At 40.2% G+C, this 23,122-nt stretch overlaps 1 protein-coding gene across 1 annotated transcript in view; it reads right to left on the reverse strand.

The window, feature by feature from the left end:
* Positions 1–8,596, reverse strand: part of pcsk5a (proprotein convertase subtilisin/kexin type 5a) — a 67,068-nt gene extending 58,472 nt beyond the window's left edge. The window contains exons 1-5 of the mRNA XM_034125948.1: positions 8,446–8,596; positions 6,056–6,160; positions 3,460–3,621; positions 1,803–1,916; positions 1,453–1,532 (exon numbers count right to left, since the gene is read on the reverse strand). Of these exons, the coding sequence (XP_033981839.1) occupies positions 1,453–1,532; positions 1,803–1,916; positions 3,460–3,621; positions 6,056–6,160; positions 8,446–8,574 (590 nt within the window). The 5' untranslated portion in view covers positions 8,575–8,596. The remainder of the gene's footprint in view (positions 1–1,452; positions 1,533–1,802; positions 1,917–3,459; positions 3,622–6,055; positions 6,161–8,445) is intronic.
* Between the last annotated feature and the right edge of the window lie 14,526 nt (positions 8,597–23,122).

Genomic DNA, 23,122 nt, shown 5'->3' on the forward strand with positions numbered 1-23,122 from the left:
ATCTGCACTCTTTAAAGGTCACTTATTATGCAAAATCCACTTCTCCATGTCTCTTCTTCATCAACATGTGTCCCCTCTTCTCCATGTCTCTTCTACATCAACATGTGTCCCCTCTTCTTCATGTCTCTTCTTCATCAACACGTGTCCCCTCTTCTTCATGTCTCTTCTACATCAACATGTGTCCCCTCTTCTTCATGTCTCTTCTACATCAACATGTGTCCCCTCTTCTTCATGTCTCTTCTACATCACCATGTGTCCCCTCTTCTTCATGTCTCTTCTACATCAACATGTGTCCCCTCTTCTTCATGTCTCTTCTACATCAACATGTGTCCCCTCTTCTTCATGTCTCTTCTACATCAACGTGTGTCCCCTCTTCTTCATGTCTCTTCTACATCAACATGTGTCCCCTCTTCTTCATGTCTCCTCTACATCAACATGTGTCCCCTCTTCTTCATGTCTCTTCTACATCAACATGTGTCCCCTCTTCTCCATGTCTCCTCTACATCAACATGTGTCCCCTCTTCTTCATGTCTCTTCTACATCAACATGTGTCCCCTCTTCTTCATGTCTTTTCTACATCAACATGTGTCCCCTCTTCTTCATGTCTCTTCTACATCAACATATGTCCCCTCTTCTTCATGTCTCTTCTTCATCAACATGTGTCCCCTCTTCTTCATGTCTCTTCTACATCAACATGTGTCCCCTCTTCTTCATGTCTCTTCTACATCAACATGTGTCCCCTCTTCTTCATGTCTCTTCTACATCAACATGTGTCCCCTCTTCTCCATGTCTCTTCTACATCAACATGTGTCCCCTCTTCTTCATGTCTCTTCTACATCAACATGTGTCCCCTCTTCTTTATGTCTCTTCTACATCAACATGTGTCCCCTCTTCTTCATGTCTCTTCTACATCAACATGTGTCCCCTCTTCTTCATGTCTCTTCTACATCAACATGTGTCCCCTCTTCTTCATGTCTCTTCTACATCAACATGTGTCCCCTCTTCTTCATGTCTCTTCTACATCATCATGTGTCCCCTCTTCTCCATGTCTCTTCTACATCAACATGTGTCCCCTCTTCTTCATGTCTCTTCTACATCAACATGTGTCCCCTCTTCTTCATGTCTCTTCTACATCAACATGTGTCCCCTCTTCTTCATGTCTCTTCTTCATCAACATGTGTCCCCTCTGTAGAAAGAGACTCTGAAAGTTTCAGGAACAAAGATTCTCTCTCTTTTTGTCCTGATCCATTTTTATAAAAACCTGTCTGAAAATGAGCTGATCAGATTTTGCCCACTTTATGATGTCATAACGATGTTTTGGCTTGTGTAACCATTAGCCAATCAGCAACCAAGGTAACCCCTATATATCTGGGACCTGTGATATATTGATGAAAGACAGTATAATAGGGGACCTTTAATAAAGAAATGAAAACAAAAAAAGGAAGCACTCACTAGTTGGAGGCAGCAGCGTTGGAATAATTTGGAGACGGATCGTCGTCTTGTCCGTTCACATCACGGCTGGCCAGAGGATCCTGAATCAGATGGATAGTAAGTAGCAGTGCATTATGGGATGCCGGCAGCTATCTGTCTGTGTTTCATCACAAAGAGCATTATTCACCCGTCCACTGCACACTTAAGTGGATCAGACGTTTACTGTCCGATCCAATCCTCTCCGAATCTTTCGGCCCAAAAGCTGCGCCGGCAAATATCTGTCTTACACTAAGAGCTCTGCAGCCAAATAGCTTATGATTAATGTCCCCCCCTTTTCCCCAAGAAACAGCAGTCCATCCCGGGGCACTTACATAATTTGGCTTCAGATCCGGATGCTCTCTCTCGATGCCGTCGTCCAGGACAGAGACCACCACTCCTTTTCCACTGAAACCTCTCCTCCAGGCCCCAACGATGTTCATACCTGACTGAGGAGCAGAGAGAGGGACATTCAGATCAGACTGGGGAAGCTAGGAAGCAGAGGTGTAAAGTAACCAAGTACATTTACTCGTTACATTTTGATTGTGCATGAGAGTAAAGACCCTATAACCCCTATACAGCAGGGTCTCAATAGCTCATTTAAATGTATTGTGTCTTTTGATTTTAAAAGTCATTGATCAACCAAAACAGAAAGTTAATAGAAATGTTGTCTGATGTGTATTTGCTTGATTGACAGATGTTGTATATATGTAAAAACGTGTATTGAGTAAACAGGTATACACATGTGTATTTTGTTATTTAAAGCAGCTGGATTGTTTAATCCAACAACAAACAATCCTTAACATTCAACAAAACTTTGAAATATTTTCATAAAAAAATATTTTTAAGTAATTTGTTGACTTTTTCTATACATCAGAAATTCTTCTTATCATAAAACACAGCATATAGCTTAATTTCTTCCATAATCTGTGTTTAGTAACTAAGTACATTTACTCGTTACATTTTGAGGTACTTGAACTTTACTTGAGTATTTCCCTACTGTGTACTTCTACCCCACTGCATGTATTTAATACCTTTAGTTACTTCACAGATCTGGATGAATGATGTGAAATATAATCAAGTGTTAAATCAGACTTTAGTTCCACCTGGAGTAAATCCACAAGCTACCCTGCAGTATACAAAGTCATTCAAACTAGCTGCACCTTTACCAGCTTTGAGAACACTTTCATGATCAATCATTATAAAACATATCATATATATTATTCTGAAATGGACCAATCTGCACAATGACTACTTTTACTGTCGCTACTTTAACTATATTTTGATGAGAATACTTTTATACTTTCACTTGAGGAACATTTTGAATGCAGGACTTTTACTGAAACAGAGTATTCCTACACTCTGGTACTTCTACTTTTACTCAAGTACAAGATCTGGGTACTTCTACTTTTACTCAAGTACAAGATCTGAGTACTTCTGCTTTTACTCAAGTACAAGATCTGAGTACTTCTCCTTTTACTCAAGTACAAGACCTGAGTACTTCTCCTTTTACTCAAGTACAAGATCTGAGTACTTCTCCTTTTACTCAAGTACAAGATCTGAGTACTTCTACTTTTACTCAAATACAAGATCTGAGTACTTCTACTTTTACTCAAGTACAAGATCTGAGTACTTCTACTTTTACTCAAGTACAAGATCTGAGTACTTCTACTTTTACTCAAGTACAAGATCTGAGTACTTCTGCTTTTACTCAAGTACAAGATCTGAGTACTTCTCCTTTTACTCAAGTACAAGACCTGAGTACTTCTCCTTTTACTCAAGTACAAGATCTGAGTACTTCTCCTTTTACTCGAGTACAAGATCTGAGTACTTCTACTTTTACTCAAGTACAAGATCTGAGTACTTCTCCTTTTACTCAAGGGTTACCTTATGGTCACTTTTATAAGTCCTGATGAATCTTCCTTCTCTTATGTCCTAAACATATTTCCCTATAATACTGCAGTCTGTGTTCTATCTGTGTTTCAGACTCACATGGTACCACGGGTTCCTCCACATGGAGTCGTTATGGAGCGTCTGATTGGACGGATGAGCGGTGGGAAGGTTTTCGCTCTTCAGGTTAACGGAGAAGACGTGATTGGCTCTGGAGTTCCTCTTTTCTCTTCTCAGGACCACCTGCTGCTGCAGCCACTCCACCTTAAAAACAGAATCAAACATAATGCTCGAGCTACAACAACACTAAATATTAGAGATGTCCCGATCCGATCACGTGATCGGGGATCGTAGCCGATCACGTGATTTTCAAAAGATCGGAATCGGGAGAAAAAAATCGGGGATTGGGAATTTTTTTATATTTATTTATAAAATATTTTTATTATTTTATTTAATGTTACAAAACAAAAATGACCATGTTCAAGTCATCCTGAGGCCTTAGTTTTGGTTTAAAATTACACAACATCATGTATGTGTTGTTTCTTTTGGGCTTGTTTTCATAGACCTGGTTGCTGGTCGGGACAGAGAAAATGTCAGGAGTTTGGAAGTATTATAAAATTGAAAGCGGAGGCAGTGTAACAGCCAGATGCAATGTTTGCAAGGTGGAGGTACCGCATGGTGGAAAGAACAGAGCTACGTTCAACACGACTAATCTAATACAAACACCAACAACAACACGACGAGTACACAGCGGCCACTCAGGTAACGGCACTGAAACAACCGACACTTTCAGAGACTTTTAAAAAGGAAAGAGAAACTGCCCCAGAACAGTGAAAAGGCCAAAAAATAACAGCCAATATAGCTGAATTCATCGCGTTGGATGACCAGCCGTTATCTGTTACCTTTTTTTTCTCTTAATGCATTGCATAAAGATCGGATCGGGAAAAATCGGTATCGGCAGATTGTCGGATCGGGAGCAAAAAAAGGTGATCGGGACATCCCTACTAAATATGGTGTAGTATACAGCATGAAAATTGTGAAAATGTCCATCCCAGTTTCTCAAAGACCAAGGTGATGTCTTTAAATGGTTTTACGGTAAAAAGCACGAAGAGTTTCACTTTAATATGATCAAAAAGTTAAAAGAAAAGAAAGAAATCTCCATATTTGATAGGTCGGACTGCTATTCTTGCAAGAAAATTTGCAATTTTATTTTTGCATAATCGTTAGACAAATCGATGCAGCTCTAATCAACACTTTTGGTCTATTCACAATATAACTTTGTGTTTTAACAACAATCTTAATGTTAGGATATTTTGACAAAGAAGTAACATAAAAGACAGAATTTATTTTTCTTTTGAACTTGTGTTTTTATTGAATGTAGTGAAATCCAATATCTTGACCGTCATGCTGCACGTTTCAGAAAAAGGTCATTTTTTGGCCTTGTTTTTTTATCACTTGTATTGTATTGTGGTATTATACTGCCTGTTGTGATTTAGTAAACCAGGTACATTTCTCTTTGTGCCATCAACAGAGTGGTGCAGGAATGAGTCCTAAACTTGGACATGAGTCAGCATTTTAGCACTTCCTGGTTCCACTGTAGCTCCTTTGTAAACTAACGTTAGCTTTTGACTTCTAGTGATTGCATTTACAGTGGCTGTGAACGCCTAAGATATTCTAAAAAATAATATTTAAAAACATTTAAAAAATATATATATTTTTTAAATATATATTTTTTTAATATTATTTTTGTTATATTTTTCATTAGTTTTACCGAAAAAAAACTTGATTTAATTGTATTTAAAATAACATTTCCAAAGAAATAAATCCTTCGAATCTGCCTGTTCAGTCTCTGTTTGAATGTGAAGGGTTACATGAAAGAAGCTCACCTGGCCCTCTCTGCGATTCACAGAGGGCCCGCTATAGTAACTGAACGAGAGAGTAATGTCAAATGACAGTACAATTGACCAATCATATCTTCCCTCTAAATGGGTGGGTTTTATTATCGCGGACTTTATGACAAGTTCCGCCCGCTGTGAAACTTTTCTTGTTTCCATAGCAACAACAACTTCCTGTCAACAGCGTGAACTCGCCTTCAAAATAAAAGCATGCCAAATTACACTTAAGACATACAACGGCAACGAAAGTAAGAAACACAATGCAATATCATTTTCAATGTCAAAGAACACAAATTGGGTTTACAGGTGTTGTTTTGTGTGGTAGAGGGTCGCTGTCATTGATGCGTTTTGCACCCTGGGCCGTTGTTTTGATATTCCGCTGAAGTATACGCTGTGACGTAATAACTCTTTTTTTTTTCTTTTTTTCGAGGGAATTGGTGGGGGTCAGAGGGCCTAGGTATAAAGCTCACGGCTCGCCACTGTCATAGAGTGGTGTTAATATGTCCTGCTGAACAAGACGTGTAAATATCCTAAACACAGATATTATTTTCTGCAATAATCCCAAATTACATGGAGAAATCCCATTGGCTTTTTGTCGAGGAAACCGTGGAGATGCTAATGTCCGATGCTAACATATGTCATCACTGTTTTATGGCAACTCCAGTTTTGTGGTGTTATATGTGCGATGATGTAAAGAACAGTGTGTAACGAAGAGGCCAGAACAGCAACACGTGTGTGGGGAGGAGACATGATGCTCATTAATAATTCAGAGGTCCAGTCTCTCCTCATATCCCGTTACTTACCTCAGTCTCCGTGGCGACGCTAACAGACACCTGTGTGTTTGACACCGTCGACCTCATCGCCGTCTCGCTGTGGCGAAAACTGTAATAACTCTTCAGGTCTCCGATCTAGAGAAACAGACATAAAAACCCTTTCATATAATTTGTTTTCAGATAAAAGGAGTGAGTTTCTCTGTCACCAAACAGCTGTTAAATGATGAAGGTCCTTCAGTGCAGAGGTGGGAAGTAGTGGATTACAAATACTTCGTTACTGTACTTAAGTATATGTTTCTGGTATCAGTACTTTACTCCACTACTTATTTTTCTGATGACTTTTTACTTTGACTTCTTACATTTTGAACACAAATACCTGTACTTTCTACTTCTTACAGTTTGAACACAAATACCTGTACTTTCTACTTCTTACATTTTGAACACAAATACCTGTACTTTCTACTTCTTACATGTTGAACACAAATACCTGTACTTTCTACTTCTTACATGTTGAACACTAATACCTGTACTTTCTACTTCTTACATGTTGAACACAAATACCTGTACTTTCTACTTCTTACATGTTGAACACAAATACCTGTACGTTCTACTTCTTACATGTTGAACACTAATACCTGTACTTTCTACTTCTTACATGTTAAACACTAATACCTGTACTTTCTACTTCTTACATGTTGAACTCAAATACCTGTACTTTCTACTTCTCACATTTTCCAAACAGGCTGGTTCCTTTAGTTTGAATGTGTGTTTGGTGGCGTGATCATTATTATTTAGAGTCATTGCGTGCCTATTGATTTGAACACGATCCGTGTATCCATCATTTCCTGGTCTTCTCTAAAGAAGAGGGACCAATGAAAACGTTGTCATGTTGCCGTTGTTCAGCATGGAAACATTCATTAGCTAACAATGACATTATTGTTCTATTAATATAAAGGGAGGTCAGGTACTCTTTAAAACAGCTGCTAGTTACGGGTACTTTTTACTGAAGTACATTTCAAAGCCCTCTTTACTTTTACTTGAGTAAATAAGTTTAGTCAGTACTTCTACTTTCACCAGAGTATTTTTAAACACGAGTATCTGTACTTCTACTTGAGTAAAGCATGCGTGTACTTTTGCCCTCTCTGGTTCAGGGTTTCATTAAGGCGGACACCTTACACCTGTGATCAGGTAACATGAGACTCTGCTGTTCATGTGTGTTTCGGAGTGTGTCCGTAATGGCATGACGTAAAGACATCTTTTTAAATATATATAAGAAAAGGGGCTCTGGGTAATGGCGAATCAATATAATAAGTGTCATAAGTTGATTTTCTGCGAGAGGCCAGAATAAATGATGCTTTTGTTGTGAAATGTCCTTTTGACTTTTGACCTCTGCTATTAAGCATCAGAGGGTCTTCGCGGTCTATAACCCCCTCAATGAACATGTACCAGATAACAGAACCACTCATTACACCACATCTCCCCGGGGAGAACATGTGTTACATATATTGGAAAACCCTTTGTGTCTTTCTTTTTGCTTTATTGTTTATTGATCTAGCTTGTATTTGGTCATTCTGTCATCTCTGCTCTTATTGATTTCCGTTTTGTTTTTTGCAACCTTGGTTTGAATAGAAATTAAGAGCCGACTCTTGCTTCTTCAAGGTTTAACGGACGTTAGATGATTAATTAATACTATATATTGTCAGGATAGGGATGATGTCATTTTTGCAACTATCTCAGATGCAGGTGCTTTGGAAAATGAAATGAAGGAAGAGGACGCTTGGTATCCTTTACCAAGAAACAAACATCCCTGCAGACTGTGGATGTGGATGAACAGCTGCTGGCTTCTAATATATAAAAAGAACAACTGAAACGCTCATTAATAAAAGCTAATATTTACCTTCCTCCTGCAGTAGCTGAGTGGCCGTTTAATTAAACATTACTCTAGTTTCTGCCAGACAGATGGTAGACAGTTATTTGCAAAACAAAGTATTGCAACTAATCTCAAATATCATTATTACAACTACAGTGGGATATTTGCAATAAGACTGTTTTAAAGGACATTGCAGGACAGTGACAGTCTGGGGGTTTTGCAAAATGAGGCACTATGAATTCACCGATTTCTTAAAATAAACATGTCAACTATAGTGTTATTTAAAGAAGATTTGAGACAAACTACAATCTTCATTCTGTGTTATTGTGTTAGTTTCATTAGTCTTCCTGCAGCTCAATGTCTTGATAATTGGTTGAGGCCTAACTTGAAGCTTGTTGAGTGTTGCCTACAGGCCTGAATTACCCAAAATACTGACAAATTAAAAACTTAAAAACTACACACAACACTTCAAGATCAAGATGAAGACAAATGCTCTGTATGTTAGCTTGGTGCTCCTTGTATTCTCCTGAGTGTGTTTCAGGACACTCACCTGGCCCATGTTGGTGAATCCATATTTCTCTGCTATCCGGCTCACACACTCTCTGTCTCCTCGTATCCTGATCGCCCAGTCGTTGGTGTAAATCGTTGCATGACAAACCTGCAGCAGAGCTCCCATCATCCACAGAAACAAAAAATGCACCATCACTGCAAAAACGAATCGACAGGTTTCCAGTAATTAGACGGAGCCCAGGTGCCTCATGCGTCGCGCGTGCACACGGATCTCCTGCAGAAAGTGTTGCTCATTGCAGGAATAAAACCAGTCTCAGAGCTTCATGAGGTGTTCTGCAGAAACGGGAGGATGTGTCACCAGCTGAAGTGGTTTCTAACACAATGAGAACAAGCTAATATCAAGTTACTGCTCCAACATGGAGACCAGGGATCAGCTGTGCGTCCTGTCTGCGGCCACATGGTGCAGCTTCACCTGCATGATTTATTAAAGAGGCCCTGTAATGCGTTGTGAATGGTGTTCTATAGGTTTCTGTGCATGTAAATGGTCTGCAAAGGCTAAAATCCCAAAGTTCCAGAATATTTTGACATCAGTATGTAACACCTACTACTACAACTACTACTACTACTATTACTTATACTACTAGTAGTCTACTACTACTACTTATACTACTACTACTACGTCTACTACTACTACTTCTTCTACTATTACTACTACTACTAACTACTACTGGACATTCTGGAGCGTGGCCACTTTGCTAAAATATGAAACACACACACAATAACACGATCAGTCACACCATCTAAACTGATCTGTGTTTGCAGTAGAAAGACTAATCCTGAACCCATAAATATATAAAAATAAATTAATATTTCCCTTGAGGCAATGTGATTGTTTTTGTATTATTTTTTGGCCACATGCCTTTCCCGTTGGCACGGCAGCAGCACTGTGAAGCGATATCCCTGCTTTTAGAAATCCACTGCTTTAACTGGGTCAATCTGAAGCAATCACACAAAAAATCCTTCACGGTTCGTAAAGAAGACCGAGATATACTTACATTTAATGTTGCAATTCAGCAAAGATTTAAAAGACTAGAGGTGTGATAAATTGCGTGGATAGTGAATTGAGAAATCACCTGTAGAGTTTAACAAAGCAAATATATGGGCTGTTGAGTTCGGCATTAACTTTACAGATGCAGTATTTTATAGGAACAGATCCGTGTTTTCACTCTGGTGTAGGTGAGTATCAGTGGTTGACAGTAACAAAGTACATTTACTCAAGTACTGTACTTAAAGAGTGTTGGGGAAATATTTTCCAAGGCCCATAACTTTGACCCAGTTTATCAGTTCATGTCCTGACTGAGCACACACACCTGTAACCTTGGCTGCTGTGCTCTCAGTGTTTTGTCTCCCTGTTCCTGCCTGATGGCGTCAGCTGATAGAGGTGTTATGATTCTATCTTGTTAGGCACAATGTTGATTATTCTCTCTGAACTAGCTAAATACATGGGTCCGCGGTAGAGTTCTTCGGAATTGACGTGGCAACTCTACCGTGAAGTCAGAACCTCTGACTCTTGGACTTGTTTTGTGAATTCTCCGGCCGAAGCTCCACATAAACCCATCAGTGTTTGACATCAAAGCTCCAGCTGTCCCCGTGTCTCCTTTTGAGTCGGTGACTCCTCCTGCATTGCTACACAGAAGTTTCCCCCACAAAGAGGCCCTATTGTTTTTGGGGGTTTCCCTTTCATGTAGTGTGTTCTATAGGTTTGTGTGCATGTAAATGGTCTGCAAAGGCTAAAATCCCAAAGTTCAGGAAGACAGTGACATCACGCACGCTCCTATTGGGCATGGGCGGAGTGGCCGTTGTGTCCTTGGGCAAGACACTTCACCCGAATTTGCTCCTGTGGGTATTGTCCACAGTACATGTATGATACTAATGTGTACTTGTAAAGCGCCTTGATGACTTTGAGGTGTGAAGATGGGCGGTGTGGCGCAGTGGGCTGTGCATTGATCAAGGGGGCGAAACCCGCCGCCGCTGCGTCTGTAAAGCCGTTGTGTCCTTGGGCAAGACACTTCACCTGAATTTGCTCCTGTGGGTATTGTACACAGTACATGACCGTTACATGTATGTATGTGTAATGTGTATCTGTAAAGCGCTTTGGGTCATGGAAAAAGCGCTATAATAAATATAAGGAATTATTATTATTATTATTGCTAGCACTCCCAACACATTGTACGTGATAGGCTAAGGGGCGGGACATCTCTAAGTGGTTGACCAATCACAACAGAGCCGGCCAGTTAACCAATCAGAGCAGACTGGGCTCTGGTTTCAGACAGAGGGTGAAAAGAGTTGCTGCAGCACAGGCAGTATGAGAAAAATAAAGAGCTTTTTGAACATTAAAGCGTACAGAATTCTGTTATTATAAAAAACTAAATCTGGCACCAACACCTTTATTTCCCACAGCAGCACTTCAGCGACAACAGATTGATATGTGATTCTTCTTAATTGAAAAAGGGTCCTCCAACAACATGTGTGAACCTCACATTATGAACCTCGGCTCTCCGCCTCACTCTGTAAGTCTCGTGGCGTAATCATATGACTAATACTGTGGCATTAATTGGAATTATTGCCCCAAGATAATTTCATTAGTAACAAAACAATAATGTGCACTGATGACTTGATTTTCACCAGGCTCTGTTTGATGTAATGTAAAACAGGCAACAGTTCTTTATTAATAACGCACACAGATTTAACTCAAATGAACACCATGTGTCAACAGAGATCCTCAAATGTATGTCAACCTCATTTGCATTTCCCGTGCAACACATATGAAACATTCACTGAAAAGCATATTTTTTTCAGAAAGATTTGACTATTAAATGCTTCAATATAAAGATGTGGAATGGAGCTTTAAAGCTTTGTAGATCATGCAAAAGATTTCATGTGCAGTAGTTCTCGTCCTTCTAAAGTTTCTCCTCCTCAAAACTGTTTTGCAATAAAAAAAAAAGTGAAAAACGAGTTGTTTTAAAAATATGCACTTGCAATGCACCCGATTTTGAAATGTTTTTACAGATAGTTTTCCTAAAAAAGCTGCAGGACTGATGATCAATTATTGATATCTCAGTTAAAGACAGTGCCCTAAATACTTTATTTATTGAGTTTAAAGATGCATTAGAAAGAAACTGATCTAATCATAATGTATCAAAAGTATCCACTCTTAGTCAAGGGACTTATAACGAGCTATTGTGCAGAAGCTGCGGTGTGTCTTGGTGTACTAACATTAAAGAAAGCGTGATAACAAATGTAATCATAATTCATTATTTCTTGAATGATATCAATAAAGACAATAAATGACAATGATTGTACTTTTTATTTATCAGACTGGAGGTTTTCATTAGGCAATGTTTGAAAAGCCGAGTATTTATTCCTTTGTCCATTTCTGAGAGGAATTTCAACAACTTTTTGATCGACAGATGTTTTTATCGGAAACTATTTTTGATAAAAGATTGATTGTTCAAGTCATTCTTCATCTTCATTCAGCCTCTTAAACATGGAGCTGTCTTGCTTTTATCTGTTCTATATAACATAAAGTGAATATCTTTGTGTTTTAATGCCAAACAATTTACTTTTAAAAGCATCACCTTGGACTTTAACCCTTAGATGCACGAGTGACTGGACCCTACACTCTTCCATAAGTGGGTCTAAAATGACCCGTATTAGAATAATATGTGTTTTTATGCAATTTTTGTCATTTTGGTTAAGAAAAATCTCTTGTATAATATTTAGTATTATATTTTTGGTTCACACTAGAAATATTTTATAATTAATTTTTCACTATTTATAATTTTAGAAATGTCTTTTACATTTTGAAAAAAAACGTTTTCCCATAGGATTCCATAGAAAATGCATGCGGGTCAGTTTTGACCCACTTATGGAAGCTTGGGGTAGTAATACAAAAACTACAATTTCTTAAAATGTATAAAATGTCAATTTAAAATGTGAATGGCATGATATCCAAAACGTGTTTTTTGAGGAATAGCTGGAATATGAAATGATAAAAAAATGTAATTACAAAGATACTTCAAGAAAACCACCTCACCGGGTCCAAAAAGACCCACTTATGCATCTAAGGGGAAACTGTAATGGAAATGTTTACTGTGGCGGGAGGCGTGTGGCGCAGTGGATAGAGCGTTCGTGTTGGGATCAGGGGAGCACAGGTTCAAACCCCACTGCAGTCAGCATGTCGTTGTGTCCCTGAGACACTTCACCCCAAATTGCTCCTGTGGATTGTCCACTGTATTCAGTACGTAAGTCGCTTTGGATAAAAGGGTCTAACAAGTAACATGTAATGTTTAACTATTTTCTGACATGTTATACATTAAACGATGAATGGAGAAAGTGAGCTTGCAGATTCTTTCATAATAAAAATAATCTTTACACTATAAAAACACAAAGATACAATACCTGCAAGTCAATGCAAGCATATCATATATAAGCAGAAACATATCCTTTGACCAGCTCTCTGTTGCTGATCAGAATAAAAAGAGCCTGAAGGAGATGAAAAGTATCTCAAACACTTATTAGAAGCGTAAATGAACAATGCAGCCAGTGAGAAATCTGAAGAAAATCAAAGTTTAAATAATTCTGTTTGTTCTGTCGTCAAATAACAAAAACACCAGAAGTTTCTGAAGAAGATGAAAACAGAAAACGCTCTCTGCACACTTGGAAACCAACCTGTCAGAATACGTTTGTGTTTAAAGTCATGTTCAACGTCCACTGCGGCCTTGAATCATGAAAGAGCAGGTTGATGACGCAACGGGCACTCGCAGTCTTTACGATGCGCTGAGAAAAACAAACCGATGTGGAAAACAAAAGGAGAAGCACCTCACGGCGAGGCAGACACTTTGAAGTTATCTAACATGTCTTCAGAGAGGCTGACTTTGATGTGCAGAAACTCAAACAGTGACACATCCCCCTGAAAATAATTGTCAAACGTGTTGTGGAGCACACTGACTGCCCGCAGGCGGCACAGGCATGAACTCTTATTTATTCTTTGTTCACACTTCCCTCTGTTTCATAAGCTCTCATTGTTTGGGAACATGAGAGCTGCAGCGTGACATGTCGCGGTAAGTAGTTCACGTTTTGAAGCTGTGAGTCATCCGTAAAGAGGATTTCACAGTTTCATTTATTTTGTTTATGAACTGCCGAATCTTTTGCTACACGTGGATGGGGTCAACAAAGAGGCCCTGTTAGGCTTTAGGGGGTGTTTCCTCTCCTGTAGTGTGTTATAAAGGTTTCTGTGCATGTTACGGAACATATTAACATCACTATGTAACACTAGCGCTTCTATAGCAGGAGAGGACTCTTTAAAGTAGAGACACTACATACTGATATACACCTGAACATCAGCAGGAGAGGACTCTTTAAAGTAGAGACACCACATACTGATATACAACTGAACATCAGCAGGAGAGGACTCTTTAAAGTAGAGACACTACATACTGATATACACCTGAACATCAGCAGGAGAGGACTCTTTAAAGTAGAGACACTACATACTGATAGACACCTGAACATCAGCAGGAGAGGACTCTTTAAAGTAGAGACACTACATACTGATATACACCTGAACATCAGCAGGAGAGGACTCTTTAAAGTAGAGACACTACATACTGATATACACCTGAACATCAGCAGGAGAGGACTCTTTAAAGTAGAGACACTATATACTGATATACACCTGAACATCAGCAGGAGAGGACTCTTTAAAGTAGAGACACTACATACTGATATACACCTGAACATCAGCAGGAGAGGACTCTTTAAAGTAGAGACACTACATACTGATATACACCTGAACATCAGCAGGAGAGGACTCTTTAAAGTAGAGACACTACATACTGATATAAACCTGAACATCAGCAGGAGAGGACTCTTTAAAGTAGAGACACTATATACTGATATACACCTGAACATCAGCAGGAGAGGACTCTTTAAAGTAGAGACACTACATACTGATATACACCTGAACATCAGCAGGAGAGGACTCTTTAAAGTAGAGACACTACATACTGATATACACCTGAACATCAGCAGGAGAGGACTCTTTAAAGTAGAGACACTACATACTGATATACACCTGAACATCAGCAGGAGAGGACTCTTTAAAGTAGAGACACTACATACTGATATACACCTGAACATCAGCAGGAGAGGACTCTTTAAAGTAGAAACACTACATACTGATATACACCTGAACATCAGCAGGAGAGGACTCTTTAAAGTAGAGACACTACATACTGATATACACCTGAACATCAGCAGGAGAGGACTCTTTAAAGTAGAGACACTACATACTGATATACACCTGAACATCAGCAGGAGAGGACTCTTTAAAGTAGAGACACTACATACTGATATACACCTGAACATCAGCAGGAGAGGACTCTTTAAAGTAGAGACACTACATACTGATATACACCTGAACATCAGCAGAAGAGGACTCTTTAAAGTAGAGCCACTACATACTGATATACACCTGAACGTCAGCAGGAGAGGACTCTTTAAAGTAGAGACACTACATACTGATATACACCTGAACATCAGCAGGAGAGGACTCTTTAAAGTAGAGACACTACATACTGATAGACACCTGAACATCAGCAGGAGAGGACTCTTTAAAGTAGAGACACTACATACTGATATACACCTGAACATCAGCAGGAGAGGACTCTTTAAAGTAGAGACACTACATACTGATATACACCTGAACATCAGCAGGAGAGGACTCTTTAAAGTAGAGACACTACATACTGATATACACCTGAACATCAGCAGGAGAGGACTCTTTAAAGTAGAGACACTACATACTGATATACACCTGAACATCAGCAGGAGAGGACTCTTTAAAGTAGAGACACTACATACTGATATACACCTGAACATCAGCAGGAGAGGACTCTTTAAAGTAGAGACACTACATACTGATATACACCTGAACATCAGCAGGAGAGGACTCTTTAAAGTAGAAACACTACATACTGATATACACCTGAACATCAGCAGGAGAGGACTCTTTAAAGTAGAGACACTACATACTGATATACACCTGAACATCAGCAGGAGAGGACTCTTTAAAGTAGAGACACTACATACTGATATACACCTGAACATCAGCAGGAGAGGACTCTTTAAAGTAGAGACACTACATACTGATATACACCTGAACATCAGCAGGAGAGGACTCTTTAAAGTAGAGACACTACATACTGATATACACCTGAACATCAGCAGAAGAGGACTCTTTAAAGTAGAGCCACTACATACTGATATACACCTGAACGTCAGCAGGAGAGGACTCTTTAAAGTAGAGACACTACATACTGATATACACCTGAACATCAGCAGGAGAGGACTCTTTAAAGTAGAGACACTACATACTGATAGACACCTGAACATCAGCAGGAGAGGACTCTTTAAAGTAGAGACACTACATACTGATATACACCTGAACATCAGCAGGAGAGGACTCTTTAAAGTAGAGACACTACATACTGATATACACCTGAACATCAGCAGGAGAGGACTCTTTAAAGTAGAGACACTACATACTGATATACACCTGAACATCAGCAGGAGAGGACTCTTTAAAGTAGAGACACTACATACTGATATACACCTGAACATCAGCAGGAGAGGACTCTTTAAAGTAGAGACACTACATACTGATATACACCTGAACATCAGCAGGAGAGGACTCTTTAAAGTAGAGACACTACATACTGATATACACCTGAACATCAGCAGGAGAGGACTCTTTAAAGTAGAGACACTACATACTGATATACACCTGAACATCAGCAGAAGAGGACTCTTTAAAGTAGAGCCACTACATACTGATATACACCTGAACGTCAGCAGGAGAGGACTCTTTAAAGTAGAGACACTACATACTGATATACACCTGAACATCAGCAGGAGAGGACTCTTTAAAGTAGAGACACTACATACTGATAGACACCTGAACATCAGCAGGAGAGGACTCTTTAAAGTAGAGACACTACATACTGATATACACCTGAACATCAGCAGGAGAGGACTCTTTAAAGTAGAGACACTACATACTGATATACACCTGAACATCAGCAGGAGAGGACTCTTTAAAGTAGAGACACTACATACTGATATACACCTGAACATCAGCAGGAGAGGACTCTTTAAAGTAGAGACACTACATACTGATATACACCTGAACATCAGCAGGAGAGGACTCTTTAAAGTAGAGACACTACATACTGATATACACCTGAACATCAGCAGGAGAGGACTCTTTAAAGTAGAGACACTACATACTGATATACACCTGAACATCAGCAGGAGAGGACTCTTTAAAGTAGAAACACTACATACTGATATACACCTGAACATCAGCAGGAGAGGACTCTTTAAAGTAGAGACACTACATACTGATATACACCTGAACATCAGCAGGAGAGGACTCTTTAAAGTAGAGACACTACATACTGATATACACCTGAACATCAGCAGGAGAGGACTCTTTAAAGTAGAGACACTACATACTGATATACACCTGAACATCAGCAGGAGAGGACTCTTTAAAGTAGAGACACTACATACTGATATACACCTGAACATCAGCAGAAGAGGACTCTTTAAAGTAGAGCCACTACATACTGATATACACCTGAACGTCAGCAGGAGAGGACTCTTTAAAGTAGAGACACTACATACTGATATACACCTGAACATCAGCAGGAGAGGACTCTTTAAAGTAGAGACACTACATACTGATAGACACCTGAACATCAGCAGGAGAGGACTCTTTAAAGTAGAGACACTACATACTGATATACACCTGAACATCAGCAGGAGAGGACTCTTTAAAGTAGAGACACTACATACTGATATACACCTGAACATCAGCAGGAGAGGACTCTTTAAAGTAGAGACACTACATACTGATATACACCTGAACATCAGCAGGAGAGGACTCTTTAAAGTAGAGACACTACATACTGATATACACCTGAACATCAGCAGGAGAGGACTCTTTAACCCTTACTTGAATTTGTTGAGTGAACTTTTTTTCTCCTCCAGGGTAGACAAATGATCCAAAAATGTGTTTGTTAAAAGCGTTGAAACACATGGAGGCTGCATATCAGAGAAACAACACTACATGTACTACTACTGTACATCAACAGATTAGTTTATAAAGTCTCACACAACTCAATCCTAGTCTCATTTATCCAGTTTTGTGCTCGCTACTTCCCAAATACATGCATTTTACTTCAATGAATCAAGACTTTCCTCCGTTTTGTGGATTCTTTATTCACCATGGGGGCATGCGAGAGAAAGAAATTGAATGCAACACAGGGTGAGTAATTAATAAACAAATGGTAATGTTGTGGATGCAGACACTGATGTACTGTTAGAGAGCATTACACCGAGTGGAGAACACTGTGATGCTGTGGAAACACTCGTGATTAAAAGTGAAGGAATGAGCACACAGTGGAAACTCTGCTCTCTGGTTGATTTTCCAACCAAGTTTTTCTGATTCTTCTGAACCTCCTCCAACACGGTTTGAATTCAATCATCCCACTTAAAATCTCCGCTGTGTCTGCTCTGAAGTTTTTTCCTATGATCGTCCAAAAGTAATCAGAACTTATGCAACATATTGACAAATCCAGCTCCCTGGAGCACTGGTTTCATGTGGATCTGATGGAGTGTGTCGCAGGTCTGCAGCGATTCTGTGTGTTCCTCGGCCCGGCCGCCGTGTATTTGCATTTCGTTGCCCATTTTTGCATCAGTGACAGCAGTGGCTGGGGAGAATTTAGCTCATATTTTATTAAACCAATCTGCAGCTATCGCGGTTCACTCAGAAATCTTGGCAGGTCTTCTTCAGACGGGTACTTCTTTAATTCATTATTTACCAAGTCCCATTGACACACACACACACACACACACACACACACACACACACACACACACACACACACACACACACACACACACACACACATTGCTGCAGTGCTACACATGCAGATATGACCAGAATGCTGTGAGTGTGGTGTGTGTGTGTGTGTGTGTGTGTGTGTGTGTGTGTGTGTGTGTGTGTGTGTGTGTGTGTGTCTATATATGTGTGTGTGTGTGTGTGTGTGTGTGTGTGTGTGTGTGTGTGTGTGTCTATATATGTGTGTGTGTGTGTGTGTGTGTGTGTGTGTGTGTGTGTGTGTGAGAGAGAGAGTGTTTGATTCCTCTGCAATCTAGCCAAGCCAGTGGATGTGCCCAGGCATTGTGTGTGTGTCTATGTGAGTGAGTGTGTGTGTGTGTGTGTGTGTGTGTGTGTGTGTGTGTGTATTTGTTTGTGTGTGTGTATTTTATTTATTTAGACATGTACAATGACCTGAATACTGTGTGTGAATGAATGTGTATGTGTGTGTGTGTGTGTGTATATATATGTGTGTGTGTGTGTGTGTGTGTGTGTGTGTGTGTGTGTGAGAGTGTTTGATTCCTCTGAAATCTAGCCAAGCCAGAGGATATGCCCAGGCATTGTGTGTGTGTCTATATGTGTGTGTGTCTATATATATGTGTGTGTGTGTGTGTGTGTGTGTGTGTGTGTGTGTGTGTGTGTGTGTGTGTGTGTGTGTGTGTGTGTGTGTGTGTGTGTGTGTGTGTGTGTGTGTGTGTGTACTCTTAATTTGGATCCCCTGGTCCACATTCAATCCATATTTTTCTTTTCTTCGGTCACTAATGAGGCTCCTATCTCAGTTCAAAGAAAAAACAAATTCTTTCAAGTAGCATCTTCTCTTTGGGGCTTGTATATGTTCGTCATCAGCACGTCATCCAGAGAAGACAGTTCACGTTGCATCTTTTATCGCATTACCCTTTTTAATAATAATAATGTTTCGGTGCCGGACGCAGGGACAGGCTTTGTCTCCTCGTTGTGATTGACTGTGAAACGACCTCTTTAGTTGTAATGTGCTAACATCATATCCATAGCAGCTCAATGACTCACGCAGCATTAGCTCTGCTGTGTCCTCCCAGCATGCACAGGCACTTGTAGTTGTTTTCACATGGCCATTATGCACGGTTGTTGATGCCTCCAGACATGTTCTCCTCTTTCATTTTAAGTGGAGCCTCGACTGATGTTGCTTTGAATTGCGTGAGCCAACGTTGACCCTTGATGTTTCTTTGAAGGAGCCTCTGTTTCTCTGCAGAACCTCCACAGTGCATCCACCTGAAGCTGCAGGAATAACATATATTATGCTCCATACTGTAGATCTGGAACAAACTCCCAGAAACCTGCAGGTCCGCTGCAACTCTGACTACTTTTAAATCCAGGCTGAAGACTTTTCTTTCTGCCGCTGCTTCTAATTGAACTATTCATATCTAACCCGGGGCGGACTGGCCATCGGGACGTTCGGGACGAATCCCGATGGGCTGGTACTGCTAGCACCCCCCCCCCGTTGATAATTTACTTGCGGTACCGAAGTGGGCCGGTCGAGAGTCCCGGGCTGATTGGTAGTCCCAGTCCGCCCCTGTATCTCACACTGCACTGTAACTTTTATTCATGTATGTCCAACCCAGTCTCACGGCATTTCGTGTTATAGTCACAAAATTAATTTAATCTATTGATTCGTGTTCACCAACACGATTTTCACATTTCTTTTGTGTCACACAGAACGATTTTAAAAGCAATGTATTTCTATTGGTAGTATGTTTCGTGCCTGCAACACATCTTTTTGTCCGGTCGGGTCTTGGAAGACCAGAAGCTGTGTGGTTCATAAAAACATGTTCTTACTCAATATCTTACCCTAAGCCTAACTCTATCCCTTTTATTTTAAATTGTATAATGTCTGAGTTTTTTTGCCGTCAGTGAGGAAAAGAAATAAGAATACTGAAATCTGTATTTTATGTCTGAGTTTTTTCCTTCTAATTTGTTATTATTTGGTGCAGGCACGAAACATACTACCAATAGAAATACATTGCTTCTAAAATCGTTCTGTGTCAGAATACTGAAATCTGTATTTTTTTAAATGTCTTTTTCCTTCTAATTTGTTATTATTTACATTGCTTTTAAAATCGTTCTGTGTGACACGAAAAAAATGGCGAAATCGTGTTGGTGAACACGAATCAATAAATTAATTTCGTGACTATAACACGAAATGCTGTGAGACTGTGTTGATATGTCAGACTGTGTTATTCTATATTAGCTTATTTGTTATGCTAGTTTTTATTCCCTTTGCTTTTTAGTTAATGTTTTTAAACACCATTTTAAAATGTCATTCCTCCGCACTTTGTTAATGCCCTTAGTGTTTTTCATTTTTCTAAATCATTCCTGTAAATATGAAACTATGTGCAATAAACTGAACACGCAATTGAACTCTGATTCTGATGAGTTTTTCCTCGTGTGGAAAGGTGCCATATAAATAAACTTGCCTTGCCTCGATGTGTCCATGAAAATCTTGTTTCCTCCCCTTTGTGTGTGCCAGCAGTCTTCAATAGCTACTGCAGCATTTCTGACAAAATAGTTACCTACCTCACCTCTGAATCTCCACACACACACACACACACACACACACACACACACACACACACACACACACACACACACACACACACACACACACCTTCCTCCTTATGGATTCAGAGCCAGTGTTCTGCGGCGCCTTTGTTCCCCTCTGCAGGCTGGTTTCAGATCCTCTCTGCTCTGTCATCAGGATTACAGGCTGTGCTGTAGCAGATTAATGACTGACATCTCCACACTCTCTCAGCAGCGCGCCGCACACACACACACACACCGCCGTACCGGGCCTTGCTTGTGAGGAACAACTGCGGGGGAGATAATGCATTGTGTTGGTCTGAGAACAATATGTTAGCTGTGTGATGTGTGAAGTGGAATATTGTGTGTGTGTGTGTGTGTGTGTGTGTGTGTGTGTGTGTGTGTGTGTGTGTGTGTGTGTGTATGTGTGTGTGTGTGTGTGTGTGTGTGTGTGTGTGTGTGTGTGTGTGTGTGTGTGTGTGTGTGTGTGTGTGAGCCACGGGGTTTGTGTGTAAATTAGTTATTTTCAAGCGGTTGTACGTGCAGCAGAAGCTTCTCAACCTCAACATCTCAGTGCAGCTCAGCAGGACGCAGAGTTAAGTTGGTGAATACAGGCCTTAAGCTCTTGGTAATGTGTGTGTGTGTGTGTGTGTGTGTGTGTGTGTGTGTGTGTGTGTGTGTGTGTGTGTGTGTGTGTGTGTGTGTGTGTGTGTGTGTGTGTGTGTGTGTGTGTGTGTGTGTGTGTATGTGTGTGTGTGTGTGTGTGTGTGTGTGTGTGTGTGTGTGTGTGTGTGTTCATGTGTACATATCCATGTTTGTGCACTCGTGTTTTGAGAGCCCAGAAGGAAGAAATGGCAGTTACAAGACGAGCACATAAGAGATTGTGGACTCCTGCCTGATGCATAGTCTCTCCAACAGAAACAGAGTGTGTGTGACTGCTTTGTTTGAGCATGTGCAGACCACCTGCCCACCCTGTGGACTAAAGTCATGTTCTTCACTAGATAGACAAAAAAGACAACAAGAAAACTGGTTAGTGTGTTTTTATCTCTTGCCAAAACCGTTGTGAGTCACTCTTTTTGTTCCATTTTTGGTCTCCACCCACTCCAAATGGAAATATCTCGCTCCACCTGCTCTTTCCTTCAGACTAAAGTCATGTTCTACTCTAGAAAGAGAGAAAAACCAATGCAGGAAAGTGTTATTGTGTTTTTAAAGCTTGCAGTAACTCATGTACTTGACTCATTGTTGGTCTCCATCCACTCCATATTTTAATATCTGGCTCTTTAGCTGCTAAATGCTCCATTATGCTTCTCAAACTGTGTCTGAATGCTTGTTGCTGCTAAGTGGTTTGTGTGTAAATGAGTTATTTTCAAGCGGTTGTACGTGCAGCAGAAGCTTCTCAACCTCTACACCTCAGCGCAGCTCAGCAGGACGCAGAGTTAAGTTGGTGAATACAGGCCTTAAGCTCTTGGTAATGTGTGTGTGTGGTGTGTGTGTGTGTGTGTGTGTGTGTGTGTGTGTGTGTGTGTGTGTGTTGTGTGTGTGTGTGTGTGTGTGTGTGTGTGTGTGTGTGTGTGTGTGTGTGTGTGTGTGTGTGTGTGTGTGTGTGTTCATGTGTACATATCAATTAGGTGCGTTCACACCGGAGTACTTTGGTGTACTTTTCCCACAATAGTTCATCAGAACTACGATATATTTACGTTCACACCAAAAAGCCCCAGGAACTAAAGTAGCTCAAATTAGTTCGTCCGACCCGCTTTTCAGTCCCTGCTAGAGAGCAGGGACTGTCGTGGGAGAAAATGTGCGGAATGCATACCATGCCCGTTTGACTCTGAATTTTTTTTTGGAAGCGGCCATTGTATTTGCTCGCTTCGGGCAGCGTACCCGAAGAGATTACTTTTGTGAAAGCAGTTATTATAGCAACACTAAATAAATCATCGGAGCGGTGGAATTGATGAGGATGTCTCGGCGCTTCTGGCGATTTACTCGGAGGACGCGAAGCGCCGCATTCAGAAGCTTCTACTGAATGCAGTTTCCGTGGCTCTGCAAAGTTAGCAGACCTAGCAAAGTCATGTCGGGACGAAGGTAAAATAAAATACATGCACTGCACTGTTTTAATCTGCACAATACTGGTCTTAGATGTACTTTTATTTGCTCAGTA

Source organism: Trematomus bernacchii, unplaced genomic scaffold (assembly GCF_902827165.1).
Source record: "Trematomus bernacchii unplaced genomic scaffold, fTreBer1.1, whole genome shotgun sequence".
Lineage (NCBI taxonomy): Eukaryota > Metazoa > Chordata > Actinopteri > Perciformes > Nototheniidae > Trematomus > Trematomus bernacchii.